The 19,022-nt window shown below is 53.5% G+C and overlaps 2 protein-coding genes across 14 annotated transcripts in view; one reads left to right on the forward strand and one right to left on the reverse strand.

The window, feature by feature from the left end:
* The window catches only part of HDAC7 (histone deacetylase 7), a 36,803-nt gene extending 32,965 nt beyond the window's left edge, over nt 1–3,838 (forward strand). For all 13 annotated transcript variants that reach the window (XM_005206369.3, XM_010805038.3, XM_005206372.5 and 10 more), the window contains 4 exons: nt 358–491; nt 809–893; nt 2,348–2,486; nt 2,631–3,838. In XM_005206369.3, coding sequence (XP_005206426.2) covers nt 358–491; nt 809–893; nt 2,348–2,486; nt 2,631–2,676 — 404 coding nt within the window. In that variant the 3' untranslated portion in view covers nt 2,677–3,838. The remainder of the gene's footprint in view (nt 1–357; nt 492–808; nt 894–2,347; nt 2,487–2,630) is intronic.
* SLC48A1 (solute carrier family 48 member 1) lies at nt 3,805–12,647 on the reverse strand. The gene is made up of 3 exons (NM_001191205.1): nt 12,422–12,647; nt 6,630–6,797; nt 3,805–6,010 (listed from the first exon to the last, which is right to left on the reverse strand). The coding sequence occupies exons 1-3, from the start codon at nt 12,555–12,557 to the stop codon at nt 5,874–5,876; spliced, it is 441 nt and encodes a 146-aa protein (NP_001178134.1). The 5' UTR covers nt 12,558–12,647; the 3' UTR covers nt 3,805–5,873.
* Between the last annotated feature and the right edge of the window lie 6,375 nt (nt 12,648–19,022).

Raw genomic sequence — 19,022 nt, forward strand, 5'->3', positions numbered from 1 at the left:
GGGTGGATGGGGAGGAGCAGAGTTCTCAGAACAGAGGGAGCCCACTCAGCAGTGCAGAGCCTGGAGGACAGGGAGGAATATGGTGTGTCTCAGTGGAAAAGACATGGGCTGGAGTCCCTACCCCGGGTTCGAGTCCTCGCCCTGTCACTTACTAGCCACCCTTAACCTCATTGAGCATTCAGTGAGGCACACTAATAGGATTCACAGGGGGTTCCGTGTGAAAGCCATCGGTAAAGTAGAGATTTGTCACCTGAGTCACTCTTTCTAAGGGAGGAGCCAAGCAGGGAAATAACAGAGGTAGAAGGGGCTCCCCTCCTCTACCCCGGCCCCTCCTAACCCTCCTCATCCACCTTGTAGGTTTTGGGTACATGACGCAGCAGCTCATGAGCTTGGCCGGAGGTGCGGTGGTGCTGGCCCTGGAGGGTGGCCATGACCTCACAGCCATCTGTGATGCCTCCGAGGCCTGTGTGGCTGCTCTTCTGGGCAACAAGGTGAGGTGCCCGCCCTCGATCCGTGCATCTGTGGGGCAGGCAGTCCAGTTTTCCCAGGAGCAGCCCAGGCAGCAGGCAGTTGGGGCGCCTCCCTGGGGGCTTGCCGATGGGCAGGGTAAGGGTGGCCAGGCCCGGACTGAGGGGAACAGAGTGGATGCCTCTTCTCTGGGTCAGACCTCAGGTCAGTGTCCCCTGCCCCAGGCAGAGCCAGGAGCACATGCCTATCTGAGCCTGGAAAGCGAGGGCCCTGGGATGGGGGAGAGCTGGGCCTATGGGTCGCTGTGAGGCAGGCAACTGATGCATGCCTTCTTCTGTAGGTGGATCCCCTCTCAGAAGAAGGCTGGAAGCAGAAACCCAACCTCAATGCCATCCGCTCCCTGGAAGCTGTGATCCGAGTGCACAGTGAGTGTGGAGAGAGGACACGGCTGACCCCAGACTTGGGGAAAACTCGGGGGTCTGTTGCCCCCAGGGACCAGAGCCCCAGGTCTTCCAACCCCAGCCAGCCCAGGGGAGCTGCTGCTGCTTTGGAATAGGCATTCTGTAAAGTACCCCATAGTAATGGGGGGCAGGCGCCCCCACAGGTGAATACCCTCAGAGCCTTCCAGATGGACTCAGCAGGGATGGGCAGACGGTGGGGACCAGGCAGGACTGGCTTCCCTTCCCCAGCTGCTGCCCTAGGCCAGGGCCCTGCCCCCAGCAGCACTCAGGCCTCGTTTGTGGAAGAGCTTGTTCCCATCCTGACCCTCAGTTCTGGCCACAGGGTCTTAGGAACTCCACCTGCTTTGGGAGCTGAGTCCTAGGTTAACCCCACATTTGGAAAGCACTTTAAATTTTCAACTTCAGCTCAGCATCTATGCAGCACTTTATATGCTACCCATGATCTGTGTTGTGTGTGTGTGTGTGTGTGTGTGTGTGTGTGTGTGAGTTGCTCAGTCATGTCCACCGCTTTGAGACTCCATGGACTGTAGCCCACCAGGCTTCTTTGTCCATGGAATTCTCCAGGCAAGAATACTGGAGTGGGTTGCCATTTCCTCCTCCAGGGGATCTCCCTGACCTAGGGATCAAACCTGGGTCTTCTGCATTGCAGGCATATTCTTTACCATCTGAGCCACTGGGGAAGCCCCATGATCTGTGCTAGGGATACAAAATGAATAAAACAGATTTCCCACACCTGGGCTCGGCATGGGGTCATACATGACACTGAAGGTGCTGCTATACTTGGCATGGAGCCCTCACAGAGCTGGCCAGGCTCTGTGCTGGGCATGTTCCATGGACATTATTTCTCACAACAGTAGGCAAGACGGTCATGTCCACGGTCTAGATGGGGCAGTGGGAGCCCCGGGCAGATAAGTGACTTCCGACGGCCATACAGAGCGGCCGCAGTGTTGACCGGCTCTCCCTTCTGTGTCCTTCCCACCTCCCCTGTCCTGTGCTGGGCTGAGCATTGCTGGGGTCTTCATGTGAGGGGGACCCTGCGCTCCAGGAGGCTGGGACTCAGGGCTCTATGAGGTCACTGTGATGCAGACCCCATCCAGGGGAAAGAGGCCCAGATGGTGCTCATGGGAGCCCTATACCCATTGGAATGGGTCAGCCGTAGGGGTGGGGGAGTGGCCTGGGCTTTGTGAGAGCTCCTCACAGCACACTGAACCCTCACTTTCTCACGGTTGTGGGGATCAAGTTGGGGAGGGTGTTGTGTGGCGGTGGAGGCAGCTGAGAACTGAGCCCATGCTGAGGACACGTCTGCTACTCTGGGCCTTTGGCCTGAGATGTGCAGCCTCAGTACCAGTTTAGTAAATGTGGCCGGCAGGTGGGGGGGCCTCGTATCCCTGACCCTTCTGAATCAGCTTCTTGTCCAGGTGAATACTGGGGCTGCATGCAGCGCCTGGCCTCCCGTCCAGACTCCTGGGTGCACAGGGTGCCAGGGGCCGATGCAGAAGAAGTAGAGGCAGTGACGGCGCTGGCATCCCTTTCCGTGGGCATCCTGGCTGAAGAGCGGTAAGAGCCTGGGCTGACAGCCCCTCCCCTGCGGGGATCCCCCCAGGTCCCGGCACAGCCACTCCAGGCTTCTCAGGAAGCTGGGCCCCGGCCCTCCCTGCAGCCCCAAGCTCTCTGGCAGCACCACCCTTGTCCCTCTCCCAGAACCTCAGGGCAGCTGGTGGAGGAGGAGGAACCCATGAATCTCTGAGGCTCCAGAATGGATCTGCCACCCGCTGCACCCCGCCCTGCCCCACCCCGCGGACCTGGTTCTCCTCCAACTTCTGGCAGCAGTACCGGTTCCCGGGGTCTTCAGAGATCCTTCGGGCAGGTAGTCGGGGCCAGAGAACAGCCTTGACAGTCACCCCAAGGACCCTGAGAAGGCCCGGGGTCTAGGACAGGGACCAGAGGACCTTGGAGAAGGCAGGCTGCGCAGCCAGCCGGGCCCCGGTAGGCCTCTCCCCAAAGCAGAGTCTACCCCTCTGGGTCCCGGCCCCCGGCTGGGCCCGGCTCCTCAGGACCGCACAGAGGAGGACTGGCTCAGCTGGGCCCAGCCCGTAACCACTATTCTAGGCTCTGTAGACCCCGGACTTTGCACACAGCCCCAGGCTTCACACAGAAATGTGAACGTGGCCTCTGCCAGAGTGGCCCTTCCTAGGCTCTGGGGGCTGGAGTCGGGGGAGGATGGTTAGGAGGAGCTGAGGGGTCCCATGTCCCTGGGTGCAGGGGAGTTCCTCCTCTCCTGCTCCCTCGGATGACTCTGGAAGCTTCCTCCCCACCACGGGGCAGTGAGGCAAAGCCCCCTCTGAGAGCAGGCACGGCAGGCCTCCCATCTGGGCCCTGCCCCTGCCAGAGGACTCCCTGCGTCGACCATCTCAGTGCCCTGGTGGAGCAGACAGGTGCTCTTGGAGTTCCGTGCTTCCTGATCCAATGGTGCCAAACCCTTCATCTCTCCTCAGAAGCACAGCATGACCCCCCCAGGGCTCCCTCAGTCACCATGCCCCCCTCCATGAGCCTTCTCTCTTTCTGGGGTCTCCTGGACCCCAGCTGACTCTTGCCCTACATAGGACTAGCTTGGCTGAGGGGAGAGTGGGTGGGAGAGTGGATGGAAGACATGGGGGAGGGGGAGGCTACCCTGGCACAGTCTTCGAGGCTTCTGGGGTTGAGGCCTGGGGCCAAGAAGGAAAGTATTTGTGTGTATGTGTGTGTGCGCGCGTGCATGCACGCGTGTGCGAGTGAAAGAGAGGGAGTGTGTGTGCGTGCAAGTGCGTGTGTCTTCCCCAAGACTATACCCTGTGTATGTATGCATGTTTTTGTAAAAAAGGAAAAAAATGGAAAAAAATCTGAACAATAAATGTTTTATTTGCTTTAAAGGTGCATGTGAAAGGGCCTCTGGGGGATGAGGGCTGGGCAGTGGGCCTGCAGCTACACAGCAGTTTATACCTTATTCGACGTGGAAGAGAAGGGACGGGTTGGGCTGGCAGGCAGCTCCCTCCAGCTCCTTGATATGTGGCAGCTGCCTTGCAGGAAGAATCTATCCTGAACCCACCCTGGCTGCCCCCGCCTGCCCCACCTCTGGGTAACAGGGAGGCGGCAGCTCTGGGTCCACAGACAGAGGACTGGTTAAGGGGTGGGGGACATGGAGGCCTGCAGACCCACTCACTCGGGCTTCCCTAAAGAGTCTCAGTCCCAAGTGGGACTGGTAAGTCACGTCAGGTAAGTCACCTCCTGGGGCCTCTGTTTATCAGCTGAAGTCTCCTGAAATAGACACTGTTGCGTTCCTGCCTGCTCTAATGTACCTTGACTCCTTAAGCATCTACTGAGCCTAGAAGAGAGAATGGTGAGGCTACAGGACTGGGCACGCTCACCCACTGTGAGGTGCTGGGGCTGCCGGCACCTGTCTTGACAGTTCCGAGATGGCCAGGCTTCTTCAGGCAGCAGAAGCAGCAGCCTTGTTAGCTAGAATCTGGCCCCAAGTCTTCGGAGCCTGGAGAACACAAGGAAAGCATGTTCATCCATTCTGTCCTGGCCTCTTGGGCGACAGGCACTCAGTCCCACAGGCATTGCTGAAGCTGTGCCCAAGGGCATCCTCACCCTGGCTGGGGGTGTGTTGAGAGGGCTGGGGGTGTGCTGCTGGCCTGGGGGTTCCCCCATGGGGAGTCCCTCAAGTAGGACCAGAGGGAGAGAACCTCCTCTATTACAGAAATGGCTTACTTAATGAGACAACTGGAGAGCCCTCCCATCCCCACCCTTCCCACCCACTGCTCCCACAGTCCATCCCGCAAGAAAGCACTGGAGGCTGGCTGATACAAATGGCTGCTGTATTTTTGCTAAAGTGACAGTGACACAGATAAGGCAAAGAGCTGAGGGGCAGGACGCATCGGGTGGGAAAGGGGTGGACCGTGCAAAATGGCAGCCGAAGAAAAGATTAATGCGGCCCCTTCCCTCCCGAGTGCGGTGAGCCCTTGGGCCAGTGTATAGGTGGTAAAGCAGATTTTGTCCTTTGGAAGGGAGATTTTGAAAGATAAAAAGCTCTCATGAAGGGCAGCTGGCAGGGGCAATGGGGGTGGGGCGCGTCTGGGGGCTGCAGTGACTCGGGTGCCAGGAGGAGCAGATGTGAGAAGACTGAGTGGAAATGTTGGGCTATAGAAGCCTCACTTGAGAGTTTCTTCTAGCCCAATCTGCTGCCCCCTTCCCCAAAGCCCTTTAGGGGGCAGGAGCACCTCCCCCAAGACCTTGAGTCTGGCCTCATTTGGGGCATCCTGCTCTGATGTACGTGGTGAAGGGGCAACGGCTCTAGCACAATCTTGGAGCCAGTGCTGTGGGAACAGAGTGGGGAGAGGGACACTGAACTCCCCCCAGGTCCCCAGGCCTTGGGAAAAGACAGCCAATGTCACCCACCCCTGGGACCAATGAGTTCAACTACCTGACACTTGGGGGACACAAGGATGGGGGTGCTGGGATAGGGGGTTGAGAAGCCTTTACTAGAGACCCCTTATTTGACCTGACCTCCCCAGGGTCCCACCCTGCCTGAGGGAGAGGGCCCAGGGCAGCAGAGACCATACTGCCTGCCCCTGGGCCCCAGGCACGGCCTCCATTGCCTTGACTGTAGCCCTGGCCTGCTTACAAAGACTGCCCGCTGAGTGCTAAGAAAATAGAGCCACGTTTTAAAGGTCTAAAGCTGCCCTCCAGCCAGGCTGATGAGCAACACGGCGGGGCCCCTCCCCACAGCAGCCAGGGCTCCCCCAAAGGGGACAGGACAGCTTCACAAACACCATCCGTCCTCCTGCTGTAGATTTTCCGCCTCAGTTCTGGGGTTCCCAGGGGGTGTACAAGTCCGCCTGATGTCTCAGAGGCTGAGTCCAGGTCCTGAGGACCATCAGGGTGCAGAACCCTCATCCCGTGGGGTCAGAAATCGCTGAGGATGCTAATGTCAGCAAAGTCAGCCCGGTAGCGGTGGGCGTAGAGGCTAAGCAGGAAGGCCCACTTGAAGGAAATGAAGCTCCAAACACAAGAGAGGTAGTAGCTGTTGGGGTCTGTGAGGCCTGCAGGGCAGAAGAATCCAACTGTGACTTTCAAGAGGACCTTGGCCTTGACCCCTAGCCACCATGCCACAAGCCCCGGGCCATTCTTCCCCACAGTCTCCAACAGAGGCTGAACCGATCCAGTGGAGAGATTAGGTGTAATAGAGGTTCCAGAGCATTCAGAGTTTGCTAGCAGGAAGCAGTGGGGATGAGGCTAGGTCAGGGCTGGCTAATCACAAGTCTGTATCATCATCCACCCTGCTATTGTGACACTGACCTTAGACCTCTACTTTCCAATCTGCTTCAGCATCGGAGCGGGCAGGAAGGGCCTTTGGCTACTTGCTTACTGTAGCCACCAGGGGGCGCTCCCATCCCGGAGCTGGGCAGGAGGCTTAAAGGTACTGCTAACCACACACTCCTGGATGCTGACTGCAGCTCACACTTACCCCTTCTAACCCAGAGGCTGGGGTGCGGGGGTCCATTCTCCCCACTTTAACAATGAGAAAACCTCGGTACAGGGAAGTTAAGTGATCTGCCCAGTCCTGTGGGCATAAACATTGGACGTAGCAAGGTAATCTGGGGTCTACTGAGCGCCCCACCCAGCGGCCCGCCCACTCTCTGCCGCGGCGGAAGCCCTTACTCTGGTGTCCAGTGATGGCCAGCACCAAGAAGGTGCAGAACGTGGCGACGGAGACGGCCGAGAACAGCACGCCCACGAAGAAGAAGCCGCGCAGCCCCTTGAGCCACGTCCTCCAGTAATCCTGCATGTACATCACGTGCGTCACCAGCACCCACAGCGCCAGCACACCTGCCGGGGAGAGACCGAAAGAGGCTCAGGCGGGGGCCCTTCCGTCCTCACATGCCGACCCCCAGGGCCCTGCGGGTCCCCCCACACCAGACTGTTCTCACAAAAAAAACAGTAAGGTAGTATGGGCCTTTTCTCTGTCCCTGTTGAGCGGAGTTTGCTGGAGTCCACAGTGGCCTGCGATGTAAAGAGGACATGAATGCAAAAGCAGCTGAGAGATTCTGGCTGCCTCCCAGTAAGCCAGACATTAAAGAGATTTGCAAAAATATGAAACCATGTCATCGTTCTCCCTAGTTTTTTGTTTGTTTTGGAAAACCTGAGTATTTCTTACCAAAAAAAAAGTTACTTATCACAATGTTATTTTTAGTATTATAGTTTAAAATAGTTAAGAATTTTTAATTCCTCAGTATTAATTTCTAATACAGTACATATTGATAGATATAACCCACATCAACAAAATTTCCTTGGGGTTTCCCCACATTTTAAGAGCATAAAGGGGTCCTGAAGTCAGAAAGTTTGGGGACCACTGCAGTCCAACCTGCTTTCCAAGGACTCCCTACTACCCAACCTGGGGCCACAGATGTGGGGGTACTGCTCCCACCCTGGTGCTCCTCCTGGGCTTCCCAGGTGGCTCAGCGGTAAAGAATCTGCCTGTGATGCAGGAGACGCAGGTTCCATCCCTGGTTCGAGAAGATCCGTTGGAAAAGGGAATGGCAACCTACTTCAGTATCCTTGCCTGGAGAATCCCATGGACAGAGGAGCTTGGGGGCTAAAGTCCATAGGGTCACAAAGAGTCAGACATGACTGAGTGACTAGCACTTCTTCTGATGCTCCTGCTCCCTCACCTTCAGAGGCCACCACCACCACATTGAAAGGCTAATGGCGTGGGCAGTGGGGCTCTTCCCAAACTCCATGTATTGGTTTTATGGGATGGGGAGGCCCAGTGGTAAAACCCCCAGGACCATCCAGTTCCCACGTGGCCTTCTTCTTGCTCTTGGACAGACTCCATTTTATTTACTTATTTGGCTGTGCCATGTGGCATTCAGGCTTGTAGTCTCCTGACCAGGGATCAGTCCATGCCCCCGGCAGTGGAAGCGTGGAGTCTTGATCACTGGACTGCCAGGGAAGTCCCCTGCTAGACTCCATTTCCTAAGTTGTTTGCTGAAAGGGCAGGCCAGTTGCCCCCAGCTGGTCGTAGGTTTGCCCTCTGGGCCTGGCTGGGCTCTTCCCCTCCAATGCCAGCTGCCAGTCAGCCAATACAATGAGTGCCCTCTGTGCCAGGCGCTGCCTGCCACCGCAGCCCAAAGAGAGAAGCAAATATTAATTCCATTGGTAAGGGTCTGGGGCAGAGCTGCAGGGTCCCGACAAGGGAGGAATGAGGAATGAGGCAGAGTCAGCTGTGTGGAGGCTGCTGTATCCTGAGAGTCAGGAGGCCTTCCAGAAAGTGAGCCGCACACACTACACGCAGAGGGGCACTGGGAGGCTGGGGGAAGCGGTGGTCAGCTCTGGCAGGGGAGAGAGGGAGGGGAAGCAGATAGGGAGATCGGGCTGGGGGAGAATGCTTTGACTGAATCTACGATATTTAAGGGAGTTCACTAAATTGTCTATCCCTTTTTATGAGCCTGAAATATTTCATAATATTTTAAGTTGGGGGAAAATAAGAAGGTGGAGGGGGAGTCATCACAGATCTCTGCTCTGGTTACCACCTCAGAAGCTGTCACAATTCAGGCAGCCTGGCAAGGGACAGAGAACCACGAGGCTGCCAGCCAGGAAGCCTGGGCTTGGCACTGCAGGGCTGCTCGTGACTCTCAGAGCCTCCACATCTGAAAGAAGAGACGCCCGAAGTTCCCACCAACCTGGAAACTGGGTGACATAAGGCTCCCCGCTAGTGAGGACTCACCTCCGCCAACACCTGCGGCTTCCTCTCCCATGGTGTTTGACCCACGCTCAACCCCTACTTCCCTCAGGGGTTAGGGATCTGGAATGTGGCCCTAGAGTCAGGTTGAGCCAGGACAAGCATGTCCTCATCCCTGCCTAGGCAGGAAGCGGGTCCAGGCCAGAGAAGGACAGAATACCAACCCCCCAGCTTCTGCGTACGTCTTCCATGATCTGAATGGATGCTGTGCTAGTCACCCTTCCCAGAAATCTTTCCCAATCATCTCACGTGCATCCTAAGTGTTCACTGGGGGAGCTGTTTGGTTTCTTAAAGGGCCCTAGGAAGGAAGGGTATTGTCACTATGCACATCCAAGCAGCCGTCAGATGGGCACCTCTGTGACAGCTCCACTTGCCCTCTGTCACCATGGAGGGGCTGAAATAGATGGCTCTCTGATGTTTTACACTTAAAGATTCTGGAAGCCAGCTTAGGGGAAAAAAAAGGAGGTCAGAGCGATTCCCCTGTGACTCAGCAATCTCTGGGTTAGGAAACGCTGAAATAAGGGCCTGTGAGATGCCCTCTCTTAGTCTACTAGCTGTGCTCCAGCGGTGCCTCCCAAACACCCATGTATCCACCCCCACATCCATCCATGTAGTAAAAAGGGCTGAGCAGGAAGAAGAGGAAGATGACCATTCAGGGTGTTCCAGATCCCAGCTCTCCGTTAATAAGCAGGCACAACCTGCCCCCACCTCTCACTTCCCCTGCTCACAGGCCTGGCCTCCAGATAAACACCAGCCACATCTGGAAGCAGGCCCATCCCCACTCATCCTGGTTCCTGCCTCTGCCCATAGAAGAGAGACCGCCCCTAACTCCACCCAGGTGGTCAGTGAGGCAGCAAGAGTCCCCAGGGTCCCTCCCTCGCCTCAGCCCTGCTCCCTTCCCTGGGACACTCTAGACTGCAGGAAGCCTGGTCTGCATGACTCGGGGCAGAGCGGATAGTTTCCTCACCCAGCTGCGTGTCCATGCCAAACCTCACTCCTTGCTCCAGCCCATCTGCCTCAAGGAGTAGGGCCCTGCTTGGCTTGGGGCATCAAAGGCACACAGCTGGTCAGTGAAAGAACCCCCAGTGGCTGGGTTAGAGGTGAGGAGCCAGGAGGAGACTGGGGGGCCCACAGGGAAACGCAGATGAGTGAGCCACTGAACATGGGGCCCCCTCTGTTCCCACACCCCTCTCCCCACCCCAGCTTCTCTCACTCAGCTCACGGGAAGAACCTAGAGCCCGCTAGATACCCAGCCAAGCTTTCCAATCTTACTCTATTTTGGTCTACTAGACCTAGAGTCAGTCTTCTTCCCAAGGGTTCCCAAGCAAAATCATTTCTCCAGCTTCTCAAGCCACTTCTTCCTGGACAACCACCAGGATCAGGGAGAGTGGGTCTCCACCCAGGCACATTTTCCCAGGGGCTCCAGGAAACCAGCACCCCCCCAGCAGCCCCGCCCGGCACACAGGGGAAGGAGTGCACTGGGGCTGCCCTCTGGTGACTCGGCAGTTTCTGAAAATGCCAAGTCAGAAGTGGGGTGCTCACAAATCTGCTGATGATTCTCCCCAAAAGAGGAAGAGGCTGACTGGCTGCAGACACTCTCAGCACTCATTCACGTGGAGCGGGCGTGTGGCCCTCACTGCCCCTCCCCCACCTGCCCCGCTGCTACCACGAGGGCCACAACCACGGCCGCCGCTCCCACCATCACCGGGCATCTTCGGTTCTGCAATGGCTGTCAGGGAGGTGCCAGGATCCTGCCCCAGCTGTTGCTGCCCTCACACCTCTCCCTGCATGCAGCTCCATACATAGCTGGCCTGTCTTGGAGGCTAAGGGATGTCTTCAGGGAGGGAGAGAAGGCAGGACTGGGTTAGAGGGAAACCCTGGGACTCCCCAGGGCTGCCCCCCAACAGGAAGCTGCAAGATGGGTGATTCAGGGAGAGGACAGACAGCTGTTACATTCTAGACCTGAATGGGGGCCTCACACAACACGCCTGTTGTGAGGCAGCATCTCCTCCCATTCCTAACAGAAGAGGAAACCGAGCCCAGGAGGCATTGATGTGCCTACGGTCACACGCCTCCATGGGTCAGACTCCACACACCCAGCTCAGATTCCAGGGGTGGCCCTTCCTCCTCAGCTCCAAGCAGCCCCCTCCTGTCCGGTCTCATCAGGGCAACCCCTGGGTCTCACCTGAGGAGTCACCCTGCCATCCAGAGGGGAAAGCAGCAGGGCCGAGGGAAATGGGAATACTCTACAGGGACAAGAGAACCAGGAGGAGCATGGCAGGCGGGGGGAGCGGGGTGCAGAGCGGAAAGGGGCCAGGGGACTGCAGATAACTGAGCAGAGGTGGGCAGGCTCCCCCCAGGAGGACAGGAACCCACAGGTGGGGAGTCCAGGCGGGCATGAGGAGCAGCCCAGCCGGGCACCCACTCACCTTCCTTGGAGACCCCCAGTGCTCGGCTTGGCATTGCTTAGGCTGCGGTAACCTATGCCCCTCTTACAAGGCAGAAACCCCACCTCCGTTCCTTCTCTATCCAGATCGTAGTCAGTAAGCTTCAGGGCAATGAGCAAATCTAGTTATTTTTAGTTAGTCCATTTAGGGCTCTTTTGGCAGAGTTTAGTTACCAATAAGATCATCCTAATGTAGAAGCATTATCCTCACATGTACTTTTTTCCCAGAGTGCTTTCCCACACATATTATTTCATGGAGGTGTGTAACCCTGGGTAAGCTATTTATTTACACTAAGCCTCAGTTTAAGCCTGACCTGTAAAATGGACACAGGAATAATGACTAATTAAGGATTAAATGAGATGACAGAAGCAGTTTGCTTAACAGGGTGCCCGACACATAGAAAGCGTTTAAAAAAAAAAAAAAAAAAGTGAGCAAGTAGAAAAAATATGTTTCGTCTTCTCACCAACTCTACAACACAGAGAAGTGAACAACATGCCCAAAGATGCAGAGCGAGCGCAGCATTGGTAAGCACGGGACCTCCACCAGCGCGCTGACGCTCTCAACACCAGTGCTAGCCTCCTCTGCCCTACTGGAGGCACAGAAAGGGAGGCCGGCGGGGTTGAACGGACCTTGACTCAGGAGCCAGAGCTCCTGAGGGTGGCACGGAGACACCGACGTGGTGGAAAGAAAACGTCAATTTCCCTCAAACCCCTAGCGCAGTCCTGAGCCCCCGCTGAGGACTCTGCCGGGGCTGGGCTCCACCCTGGAAGGAGGCAGCCGGGCTTCCCCGGGAAACCCAGCCCTCCTTTCCACTGACTCCTTCTCCGAGCTCACCCAGCCTCCAGGGAAGGGGCGCGGATCCCCCAGAACAAGTGCGTGTGTGTTTGGGTGTCTTCACACCTGGCCGCCCATAGGAGGTGGCGAGGGCAGCGGGCGCACAGGGGCGCTGTCACCGAGGCACAGGGTGGAGAGCGGACGGGCTAACCTGGGGGCTGCGGGGCTGGTGAAAACGGCAGAGGCGGGACATCGGGGCCCTGGGCGTGGGGCGGGCATTGGGTCCCCGAGGTCCCCTAGGGATGCCCAGAAGCCCGGGCCCACGAGGGGCCTGCTCTGCCCACGGCCAGTCTTGGGTAAACACGCCACCCACTCCCCGGGGAAGCGCCGCCAGGGAGGAGCTTCCCGGAGCAGCCGCCGGCGCCTCCCCGCAGCCGGGCGCCCGAGCCGCGGGAGCCGGACCCCAGCGCCCCCCGCGCGCCCCGGGGTACCTGCGAGCCCCCCCATGGCCGCGGTGCCCGGCTGTCTGTAGACCACCGTCCAGACGAGGAAGATGGAGAAGCCGGCCACGGAGCTGAGACCCGAGTAGGCGGCGCGAAGGCCGAGCTGCAGGCGGGACGGGGCCATAGGGCTGCGGGCTGCGGGCGCCGGGCGCGGAGGGCGAGCGCGGCCGCTGGTCACAGGTGCAGGGCCCGGAGCCGGAGCGGGGAGCCGCGAGCCGAGCCGGAGCCGCCGGCCGCCCGCGCTCCGCCCCCGGCCCGCCCCCTGCGTCGCCGACACAGCGCCCTCCCCGGCCGGAGGCCGCCCGCGCCCGGAACCACCGCGGCGAGCGCGTCCTGGGCTTGCCTGCAGTCTGCGGCCCGGATCTCTTGGGGATGCCGCCTTAAAGGGCAGGTTCTGGGGCCCGTCGTCTGAGCTACAGTATCAGGATATTTAGGCCTCGGCGGGGCCCGGAAACACTCAGCTCTACAAACCAGCTGCGGTATTTGCTTTTAAAGTTTATCACGTTCTCGTTTAAAATTTCAGATGTAAATTTCTCGTTAAAAATCAATTATAAAAAATTAAGATATAGGAAATTATACAGCGAATATGATTGCTTTCGCGCCTATCTATCCATCAGGTTCCCTCCTCAGGCGTTAAGCAGTCTCAGCAGACGCTTCTCTCGGAACCCTTCTCGTCTTCTGACCTCAGGCTCCTTCCCGTCAAGGACAGCTCCTTTCTTTCATCTCCACAAGCGTACCCTTCCCACCCAAAATCTACCCGAACGCCACTTGCATCAGAGTCAGACAAAGCCAAGGAAGAGACTGGAATCTGTAGCAGGTGTGTACTGAGCTACGGCTGCGGGCCCAGCGCCATGCTGGGAGCCTGCAGGGAAGATCAAAATGTAGCACACGGAGCCCTCAAACACTTAAAATATAGTGGAGGAGGTTCATCGCATACTGGCACGAAGTAAGTATCCAATATACCTTGTATTTATTTCTTTTCCCTGCTGTAGCAAATTACCACAGATCTAGTGGCTTCAAACAACACAGATTTATTATCTCACAGTTCCCTAGGTCAGGTGTCCAAAAGTGGAACTCAGAGGGCTAAAATCTAGGGGAGGGCAGCGCAGCCTTCCTTTTGGAGGCATGAGGGGAAAAGCTGTTTCCTTGCATTTTTCAGCTTCTAGAGCTGCCCACATCCCTTGATTCCTGAGTGTCTTCGAAGCCAGCTCCATCTTCAAAGCCAACAGTCACACCACCTAGACCTCTGTTTCTGTCATTACATCATCTTTACTTTCTCACTAACTCTGCGGCCTCCTTCTTTTCCCTTATAAGGACCCTTGTGACTAAGAACCTGGATAATCCAAAGGAATTTCCCCGTTAAGATCCTTAACTTAATTACACCAGCAAAATCCCTTTGGCATGTGAAGCAATAAATTCACAAATTCTGGGGATCAGGACACTGACATCTTCAGATCAGATCAGATCAGTCGCTCAGTCGTGTCCAACTCTTTGCAACCCCATGAATTGCAGCACGCCAGGCCTCCCTGTCCATCACCAACTCCCGGAGTTCACTGAGACTTACGTCCATCGAGTCAATGATGCCATCCAGCCATCTCATCCTCTGTCGTCCCCTTCTCTTCCTGCCCCCAATCCCTCCCAGCATCAGAGTCTTTTCCAATGAGTCAACTCTTCGCATGAGGTGGCCAAAGTACTGGAGTTTCAGCTTTAGCATCATTCCTTCCAAAGAAATCCCAGGGCTGATCTCCTTCAGAATGGACTGGTTGGATCTCCTTGCAGTCCAAGGGACTCTCAAGAGTCTTCTCCAACACCACAGTTCAAAAGCACCAATTCTTCGGCACTCAGCCTTCTTCACAGTTCAACTCTCACACCCATACATGACCACAGGAAAAACCATAGCCTTGACTAGACGGAACTTTGTTGGCAAAGTAATGTCTCTGCTTTTCAATATGCTATCTAGGTTGGTCATAACTTTTCTTCCAAGGAGTAAGCGTCTTTTAATTTCATGGCTGCAGTCACCATCTGTAGTGATTTTGGAGCCCAGAAAAATAAAGTCTGACACTGTTTCCACTGTTTCCCCATCTTCTATTTCCCATGAAGTGATGGGACCGGATGCCATGATCTTCGTTTTCTGAATGTTGAGCTTTAAGCCAACTTTTTCACTCTCCTCCTTCACTTTCATCAAGAGGCTTTTTAGTTCCTCTTCACTTTCTGCCATAAGGGTGGTGTCATCTGCATATATGAGGTTATTGATATTTCTCCCGGCAATCTTGATTCCAGCTTGTGTTTCTTCCAGCCCAGCATTTCTCATGATGTACTCTGCATATAAGTTAAATAAACAGGGTGACAATATACAGCCTTGACGAACTCCTTTTCCTATTTGGAACCAGTCTGTTGTTCCATGTCCAGTTCTAACTGTTGCTTCCTGGCCTGCATACAAATTTCTCAAGTGGCAGGTCAGGTGGTCTGGTATTCCCATCTCTTTCAGAATTTTCCACAGTTTATTATGATCCACACAGTCAAAGGCTTTGGCATAGTCAATAAAGCAGAAATAGATGTTTTTCTGGAACTCTCTTGCTTTTTCGATGATCCAGCAGATGTTGGCAATTTGATCTCTGGTTCCTCTGCCTTTTGTAAAACCAGCTTGAACATCTGGAAGTTCACGGTTCACATATTGCTGAAGCCTGGCTTGGAGAATTTTGAGCATTACTTTCCTAGCATGTGAGATGAGTGCAATTGTGCGGTAGTTTGAGCATTCTTTGGCATTGTCTTTCTTTGGGATCGGAATGAAAACTGACCTTTTCCAGTCCTGTGGCCACTGTTGAGTTTTCCAAATTTGCTGGCATATTGAGTGTAGCACTTTCACAGCATCATCTTTCAGGATTTGGAATAGCTCAACTGGAATTCCGTCATCTCCACCAGCTTTGTTCATAGTGATGCTTTCTAAGGCCCACTTGACTTCACATTCCAGGATGTCTGGCTCTAGGTCAGTGATCACACCATCGTGATTATCTGGGTCATGAAGATCTTTTTTGTACAGTTCTTCTGTGTATTCTTGCCATCTCTTCTTAATATCTTCTGCTTCTGTTAGGTCCATACCATTTCTGTCCTTTATCGAGCTCATCTTTGCATGAAATGTTCCTTTGGTATCTCTGATTTTCTTCAAGAGATCCCTAGTCTTTCCCATTCTGTTGTTTTCCTCTATTTCTTTGCATTGATTGCTGAAGAAGGCTTTCTTATCTCTTCTTGCTATTCTTTGGAATTCTGCATTCAGATGTTTATATCTTTCCTTTTCTCCTTTGCTTTTCACTTCTCTTCTTTTCACAGCTATTTGTAAGGCCTCCCCAGACAGCCATTTTGCTTTTTTGCATTTCTTTTCTATGGGAATGGTCTTGATCCCTGTCTCCTGTACAATGTCACGAACCTCATTCCGTAGTTCATCAGGCACTCTATCTATCAGATCTAGGCCCTTAAATCTATTTCTCACTTCCACTGTATAATCATAAGGGATTTGATTTAGGTCATACCTGAATGGTCTAGTGGTTTTCCCTACTTTCTTCAATTTAAGTCTGAATTTGGCAATAAGGAGTTCATGGTCTGAGCCCACAGTCAGCTCCTGGTCTTGTTTTTGCTGACTGTATAGAGCTTCTCCATCTTTGGCTGCAAAGAATATAATCAATCTGATTTTGGTGTTGACCATCTGGTGATGTCCATGTATAGAGTCTTCTCTTGTGTTGTTGGAAGAGGGTGTTTGTTATGACCAGTGCATTTTCTTGGCAAAACTCTATTAGTCTTTGCCCTGCTTCATTGGTGGCCCATTATTCAGCTATCACATCTCTCTGGAATGTCATCTCCATTAACAGCAACTGTGCCTGTTTCATTCACACCAACACATAAAAGAGTTTCCAGCACATCAAATCCCCTTGGAAAACATTTGTTGAGTGGATGAATGTGAGTGAATGAAGGTAAGAATTAAATAACAATAAAGGAGATCATATACAAGAAATGTAGTCAGGACATGATTAGTTGCCAAGTGAATGATGTAAACCACATTTGCCTCACTTTTTTTTTTTTTGGCAGCACTGGATCTTCATTGCTTTTTCACAGGCTTTCTCTAGTTGCGGCAGGTGGGGGCTACTCTTCTTTAGGGTGCAGGGGCTTCTCATTGCGGTGGCTCCTCTTGTGGAGCACAGGAGAAGAAGGCTCTAGCGTGCCAGCTCAGTAGTTGTGGCCGGGGCTTAGTTGCTCTGAGGCATGTGCCGTCTTCCTGAGACCAGGGATCTAACAACATTGACAGGCAGATTCTTATCCTCTGAGCTACAAAGGAAGTATTTGCTTCACTTCTGAATAGTCGGGGGAGCTTCTTAAAAAAAAAAAAAAAAAAAAAAAAGACCCCAGAATCCACCTCTGCCTTATTAAGTTTGAATCTTGGAAGTATATATTTTTTTTTAATGAGAAGTGATTTTAATTTGGTGAGCTTGGTATCCAGCCCTCCTTTGGGAGCTGCGGATGGAGGGAGTTACTGCTGGCTGTTCCGAGGAGGGAGCAGGCCCTGTGGTCCAGAGTGCACTGCCGTGGATGACTTCAGAGCTGGCCTGCAGGGCAGCGCTCCATGCAGTGGGAGCAGCCTGGGTGACAGCCCAGAAGGAAGAAAGAGCATGGCAGGTTTGGGAAACTGTAAGTAGTTTGTGGTCTGTGGGTGATGTAAAGGGTTTTGAGGTTGGAATTGTTCTGAACGAAAATGGCCTTGCTTGCTCTTCTTAGAAGGTTTCCCCCTCTCTGTGGAGCCAGGGGAGGGAAGTAACAGTTCTGTGTTTAAGAAATGTGGCCAGGGTAATAGTGTGAGGATGAACTTCCTTTGAAAAGACCAGAAAGCGGAGAGGCCATTCAAATCCTTCATCTCCCTATGCTTTAGTTGTCCCATCTGTAAAATGCAAACAGCTGTGTTGTTCGCTTCAAAGTATTTTGTGAGGAGTCAGTGCTTAGAAGAATGACTAGTATGCAGCAGGTGCTTCATAAACACCAGCGAGTATGGTTAGTAGCAGTGGAAAGGCTGTGAGGGCAAGAGATGGTGAGGGGAGAATGAAAGGTGGTTCAGGCTGAGTCAGCGAGAATGGGAAAGAGGGAACTGATTCAAGAAATATTTATGCTATTTGAACCTTAAGGTCAGGTAGCAATTAACTAGCTGGGGAGATAGAAAGGAGGAGAGCAAAAATATTTATGAATGCACATGTCAGGACTATTGGAGAGGAGTGAACAAACTCGTTACACTGGAGAGTGAGGTTGTGCAAGAAAATAACGAGAGATAATTATGTAACAGTAGCTTGGGCCCAGAATATAACACAAGAAGATTAAAAGCAGGCTGAAACTTTGGCTTAACTGTGAAAGCAATAAGGAGCTGTTGAAGAATTTCATGCTCAGATGCGGTTACCACTTACTATGTCACATGAGTAGGTTTCCCCTAACTCAGGAGAACTTTCTGCCCAGAGGAAAATAATTTTCTATATCTGCCCTCTCTACACTGGTAGCTACTGGTCACATGTGGCTGTTGAGTATTTGATATGTACCTAATATGACTTTTGAACTGTGGTGCTGGAGAAGACTTTTGCGAGTCCCTTGGACTGCAAGGAGATCCAACCAGTCCATCCTAAAGGAGATCAGCCCTGGGTGTTCATTGGAAGGACTGATGCTGAGGCTGAAACTCCAATACTTTGGCCACCTCATGCGAAGAGTTGACCCATTGGAAAAGACCCTGATGCTGAGAGGGATTGGAGGCATGAGGAGAAGGGGACGACAGAGGATGAGATGGCTGGATGGCATCACCAACTCGATGCACATGAATTTGGGTGAACTCTGGGAGTTGGTGATGGATAGACAGGCCTGGCATGCTGCAATTCATGGGGTCCTGAAGAGTCGGACATGACTAAGCGACTAAACTGAACTGAACTGAATATGACTGAAGAACTAAATTTTTAATTGATTTTAATCTAAATGGCTACACATGGCTTATTGTTGTTCAGTTGCTCAGTTGTGTCTAACTCTTTGTGACCCCATGGATTGCAGCATACCAGGATTCCCTGTCCTTCACTATCTCCTAGAGTTTGCTCAAACTCATGTCCCTTAAGTCAGTGATGCCATCCAACCATCTCATCCCCTCCTGTCACCCCCTTCTCCTCCTGCCCTCAATCTTTCCCAGCATCAGGGTCTTTTCCAATGAGTCAGCTCTTCACATCAGGTGGCCAAAGTGCTGGAGCTTCAGCATCAGTCCTTCCAATGAATATTTAGGTTTGATTTCCTTTAGGATTGACTGGTTTGGTCTCCTTGCAGTCCAAGGACTCCCAAGAGTCTTCTCTGGCACCACAATTCAAAGGCATCAATTCTTTGGTACTTAGTCTTCTTTATGGTCCAACTCTCACATCCGCAACAACTGCTGGAAAAACCATAGCTTTGATTATGCAGCTTTTTAATATGCTGTCTAGGTTTACTATACTGTCTAGGTTTGTCATAGCTTTTCTTTCAAGGAGCGTCTTTTAATTTCGTGGCTGCAGTTATCATCTGAAGTGATTTGGGAGCCCAAAAAATAAAATCT

The sequence above is a fragment of the Bos taurus genome, chromosome 5, assembly GCF_002263795.3.
Source record: "Bos taurus isolate L1 Dominette 01449 registration number 42190680 breed Hereford chromosome 5, ARS-UCD2.0, whole genome shotgun sequence".
NCBI lineage: Eukaryota > Metazoa > Chordata > Mammalia > Artiodactyla > Bovidae > Bos > Bos taurus.